This window comes from Salvelinus sp. IW2-2015, linkage group LG6.1 (assembly GCF_002910315.2).
Source record: "Salvelinus sp. IW2-2015 linkage group LG6.1, ASM291031v2, whole genome shotgun sequence".
Classification (NCBI taxonomy): Eukaryota; Metazoa; Chordata; class Actinopteri; order Salmoniformes; family Salmonidae; genus Salvelinus; species Salvelinus sp. IW2-2015.
Window position 1 is genome coordinate 17,474,452 of NC_036845.1, and position 5,974 is coordinate 17,480,425.

The 5,974-nt window shown below is 43.9% G+C and overlaps 1 protein-coding gene across 1 annotated transcript; it reads left to right on the forward strand.

Moving 5' to 3' along the window:
* The first annotated feature begins 1,308 nt into the window (after positions 1-1,308).
* Positions 1,309-4,610, forward strand: LOC111964736 (trophoblast glycoprotein-like). Its single transcript, XM_023988563.1, has 2 exons — positions 1,309-1,814; positions 2,554-4,610. The coding sequence occupies exons 1-2, from the start codon at positions 1,555-1,557 to the stop codon at positions 3,566-3,568; spliced, it is 1,275 nt and encodes a 424-aa protein (XP_023844331.1). The 5' UTR covers positions 1,309-1,554; the 3' UTR covers positions 3,569-4,610.
* Positions 4,611-5,974: the final 1,364 nt, after the last annotated feature.

The window sequence follows — 5,974 nt, forward strand, 5'->3', positions numbered from 1 at the left end:
CTGATATAGCATCTGCTAAATGACGATMATTTAAATGTAAATATATTGTCTACGGTCATAAATTCAAATTGGTCTCTCTTACTGATCCCTAAACCCCATTTAACCAGTGTGGGCCACCCGTCACTCTTAAATGACCCCCAGCTAATACACACTCAACATCATTTTACTTTGTAATTGTTTACTGTATTTTATCAGACAGTGTTCGTTTTTCATGCAATAAGTTCTCTGAAGCAACATGCTTGGGAATGTTAATATACTGTACAGTAGTCCATAATCATGACCACTCATTCGATAKAATTACAGAAATGATGGGCAATACGCTATACCATAGGCTACTAAAGTCAAATCAAATTGTATTTGTCATGCTTCGTAAACAACAGGTGTAGACTAACAGTGAAATGCTTCCCATCAATGCAGAGACAAAATATAGAAAAGTTATAATAAATACAGCGTAACGCTAACCTTGCTATGGGGTAGCAGTACAGAGTCGATGTGCAGGGGTACGAGGTAATTGAGGTAGATATGTACATATAACTAGGAATAAAGTGGCTAGGCAACAGGATAGATAATAAACAGTTGCAACAGCGTATGTGATCAGTCAAAGTTAATGCAAAAATTGGGTCAATGCAGATAGTCTGGGTAGTTATTTATTTAACTGAACTATTTAACAGTCTTATGGCTTGGGGGTAGAAGCTGTTCAGGGTCCTGTTGGTTCCAGACTTGGTACATCGGTACCGCTTTCCGTATTGTAGCAGAGAGAACAGTCTATGACTTGGATGGCTGGAGTCATTAACTGCCTGCTATTGAGGTCCTGGATGACAGGGAGCTCGGCCCGAGTGAGGGCGGCACGTAGCCCCGAGCTTAGAACGTTGGGTTCGAATACCGGAACCACAAGGAGAAAAACAAATCTGTCGCTGTGCCTTTCAGCAAGGCACTTAACCTTAATTGCTCCAGGGGCGCTGGACAATGGCGACCCTGGCCGTGACCCCCCACTCCCTGCGGGTGTCTCAGGGGAGTTGGCATATGCCACCCAAAAAACATTTCCATTACACACTTGTGTGTAACAGGACAAATATAAGCACCGCCCAAATTATGATATGTACTGGGCCGTGGGCACTACCATCTGTTTTGTGTTGTTATTTATTGGAACAAATATAAATAGCCTACTTGTTCATTGTTTATGAACTGTTAAATCATATCACACAAAGACACCACAGAGGTCTACTCTTCTGTGTAGTATAATATTTTTCGTGTCTGTGCCTTTAAAAAACGTTCACTGTTCCTCTCCTTGATTCTGCGCCGGTATTTCAAGTCAAGCTAACAATTCGCCGGTCCTCTTGCTCAGCAGACGAAACAYCCTTCTCACTCAATGCAGACACAAACCACTGGGCTATCATTTGGCACCCATCTAAAGAAAGGCTAACACCTCGTTATACCGGAGTCTTGAGTTTTTTTTACTCCTTGATGTGCATGACACGGCGTAATATGACTCACCGTCAACTGCTCCTTCTACATATTCTGGTATTTATCAGTTTATAACGTTTCTGTTGAGTTATGCATAATTTGGTAATCCTTGTACTTTTTGGTGCGCTACTCTGTGCGCCCCACCAGTGCTTGGAGTGTCCATCAGSCTGCCAATGCTTTGCTGGCACGCGCACAGTGAAATGCGTTTCCAAGGACCTTCGCGCCATACCACAAKATATTCCAGRATACACAAGGAATGTGATCATCACAGGACACAATATATTCAGAATTGGATCAGAGACATTTCAAGAACTGAAAAATGTCACTACCATAATTTTGAGCAACAATAGGTGAGTAAATATTCTCATCAAAGAGAATTGTGTTCTGATGTTTCACTACAGACCAGGGGTCAATCCCAGGCTGTGTCACAGCCAGSCATGACCTGGAGACCCATGAGGTGGCACACAATTGGCCCAGCGTCGTCCGGGTTAGGGGAGGGTTTGGCCGGCYGGGATGTCCTTGTCCCAACGCGCTCTAGTGACTCCTTGTGGGGGTCCGGGCGTCTGCAAGCTGACACTGGTTGCCAGTTGTACAGTGTTTCCTCCGACACATTGGTGCGGCTGGCTTCCGGGTTAAGCGAGCAGTCTGTCAAGAAGCAGTACGGCTTGGCAGGGTCGTGTTTTGGAGGATGCATGGCTCTCGACCTTCGCCTCTCCCGAGTCCGAACAGGAGTTTCAGAAATGGGACAAGACTATAACTACTAATTGGATATCACAAAATTGGGGAGAAATAGCAGGGGGAAAAAATATATGAATAAAATTAAGAAAATTGTGTTCTTGCCGTTGCAGAGATTCAACATTTTCAACCATTGAGACATATGCATATTTACTAGCCTATACATTTCTGAAGATTTGAGTTATGATTCTAAACTACAATAAAAGTATTATTCCATGTTCTCCTGAATGCCATCACACCAACTTAAGAAATATTTAAATACACTATTTGAGCATGACAATAATTCAGCAAACATTACTTCCGAGTCCAATATGCGTTTTGGGGACTGTAAACATGGTCCATCTGTCTTCYCAGGATCACAGAGGTTGCRTCCCACAGCTTCTCTACCCTTTCCTACCTGCGCTCCCTGGACATGAGCTGCAACCATCTGACTCTCATCCACCCTGAAGCCCTCAACATCCCAGGGAGTCCTCTAAAGGAGCTCAACCTTAGCCGTTCCCTCTATAACTACACCTCACTGAGTGATCTCACCACCGCACTGCGCTGGGGAGGCCTAGGAGGGTTGCTCAGCCTAGACCTCTCCGGGAACCGCCTGGTCTTCCTACCCCCAGGGATGTTCTCCCACCTCCCCAGCCTGCAGCACCTCTTCCTTGGTAACAACTCCCTAGCATCGGTCTACAACGGCACCTTCTTTGGCCTGCGCCGCCTGGAGCTGCTTGACTTGACCCGCAACTCTTTCAGGGCGTTCCGAGGTGATGCTCTGGGGGAGCTGGAAAGGCTGGGGCAAGCCCCCCGCATCCTGCTGAGCCACAACCCCTATGTCTGCACATGTGAGATCCAAGACTTTGCTGTGTGGCTTAAGAGCTCCTGGGCTCAGGTGGGGGATGCAGAGGCCCTGACCTGCGCCTCACCCTGGGAGTTTCAGGACAGGCCCCTGCGAGAGCTCGGGGTCCAGGTTATCGGATGCCATGCCACTTCACCACCTCTGGTCGGAATCAGAGACGAGGTGGGCGACCTCTCCYTGCAGACCTCCTACGTCCTCCTAGGTCTGGTGCTGGGCTTTGTGGGCATGGTCTTCCTMTTTGTGCTCTACCTCAACCGTCAAGGTATTAAAAAGTGGGTGGTGGAGACGCGAGATGCCTGCCATGAAGTGTTGGAGGGGTATCACCACCGCTATGAGATCGACACTGACCCCCGCCGGGAATACCTCTCAAAAGACGTCAGAGTCGAAGAGAAGCCACCGACAAACGGTAGTTTTGGACAGGCTCMCTCAGATAACCGCTTATCACAGCTACCCACTGACACCTGTTTAGTTCAGATCCCCTCAGACACACAGCTCAAACCAGGCTCCATCTCGGTGGATTTGTAATTCCTCATTTCCTGGAATGGAACTGGACTGGAGTGAACTTGCATTCAGGGTTGGGTAGGTTACTTTCTAAATGTAATCTGTTACAGTTACTAGTTACCTGTCAAATTGTAATCAGTAAYGTAACTTTTGGATTACCCAAACTCTAATGTAAATTGGTTTACTTTCCCCTTATTAGACAAAAATGATCCATACACACACATTTGGTGTGTCATCATAGTGGTCTCTGACTTGTGGTCAGACTTGCTCTGGTGGAACTAATTTAAACCTGTTCTTGTATCAATGCTGAATTAAATGTCATTGAGAAAACAGCAAACATCCTTTATGAATTTGAAAGTAATCATCTAGTTTTTCAAAAGCATCTGTAATCTGATATTTTTGGCTGGTAACATAACTGATTAAAAGTACATTTTCTTTTGTAATCAGATTACATATAATCAGTTTCTGCCCAACCCTGCACACATTTGTGAGGGACTTACCTGTATCATACATTTCTGTACAATATGTTGAATATAATTWCATAACTTAAGTAAGCATAAGTAAGCACTTATGCTTACATAAGTGATGTAATTATGCTATTTAATGGAGAGCCTATTATAAGTGTGAACAGCCGGGCTTCGTTGTACCTGCATAGCCYTGATGCCTCTCTTGCTGTGGCCTCATTTTTACTAACTTGCATAGATTTAACCAAGTTGCTATCTGTCTTTGGTGTTGTATGTATTATTATATTATACTTTGTGGGTCTTATTGACATATCTAGATGGAACCAAAGCAATATAGCCTATCTGAAGGGTCTTGAMTGCAAAACTAACCTTGAATGTCTACTCTTTTGGGAAGATTGAATGATTCTACACTGCACGAAGTCATATTTTCGTCCTTAACTGACTTTGTAACCAGACGTGACAGGGCAAGAAAGAAAGGGCACATATTTCCAGAGTGCAGAAGTTATATGGTATTGAAGTGATGAAGCAGGATCTAGTGTGGTGTATAAATTCATGTGCATAACTTAGCAGTGTTATGTAAGATAATTGAAATGAAACAATTGTAAAACCCCTTTGTGGTGCTCAATAAAAACATGTTTTCAAAATGTTATCCAAATCACATATGCAGTAAGTTTCCATTTAGTCTTGAAGTAACTTTACAACTCTACAGGGAGCTGTTGGAATGACCACTGCTCCATTGCCCAGTTCTGTTACTATGTGTAGGGCTAGCGTGATTCTCCTGCTTAGAGCGGATGGGGAAAGGGAGATGATTAAGTGTGTCTGTAGGAGGAAAGTGGGACAAGATGAAGGATGCTAGTCAGAGTTGCACCTGCTGGCTCTGCAGGTATCGGTGCATCTCTCTATCCTGTGTGTGAGTTTAGTTGCAGGACTTTATAACTAATGATYGCTATTGACCAAAGCAACACTGACAGTAGATATTAATCTCCACCTCAATGCTACTGGCTCTGGTGTGTGTGAGTTTATCTATTCAGTAAGCATATTTTAGTGATCTTATTATATGACAGCACAAAATGATGTCTGATGCGTGGTTGCAGTAATGTAAAGTGCAAACCGTTTTACAGATTGATTGCTTGCTACACACCTGTAAAGTATGATCATGTTTTCAAGGATGTCATGTCCGTCTTTGAAATGGTGTCATTTATTAAGTGGTATCTTCAGCTAAAAGTACATATGCACAGTCATCCCAAGGCAAGTGACGTATTGCACGGGTACACTAGTGACAGGCCTCGGTTGCTGTCAAAATGATGCAGGTGTAAGTAGGACGTTGTGCGCACGGGCAGGAKTTCTAAAACACCTGGAAACGCTGGCTATCATCAATAATCCCAGCAAGGTCTACATGCACTCTACTGAAGACAGTAAATGGACTGAGATTAACCATGCACTGAGAGTAAGGTCAAAGCCAGTCCTCTAATTACATGCASTTGGAGCAGAAGAGGCAGCGCATTCCTCCCGGCTCACTCATTATTTGTTGGAAGAGAGGGTCATAACCTACAGAAAGTCAGCACAAAAAAGGAGAGGAGATAAAAGGTTCGTAAGCTCAAAGCAAACATGACCTGGAAGCGTTTCAATGGTTTTACGTGACTGATGAGCCCATGTTTTGCTCTATGCTTTTTCAGCAACTGGAGGTGCATTGCACCTTTATTTGAATTGGAAACAGGAATCTATGATATAGACATTGAATGTGTTTAAACAGTTCCTTTTCACCCTTTTTACCAAGGAATAAGATCACCTCACCACACCAGCTACATTTGCCAGGAAGCTGTTTTACACCAGCAAGCTCCACCCACATCAGTTATTTAATGCAGTAAAGTGAAAAATATACATAAGTTCTGCCACTTTTAGGCTGAGGCATGGCTATTATTGTGCGACTAGCTCCAATAGTGGGTTTAGGCCAGGGTTAAAAAAA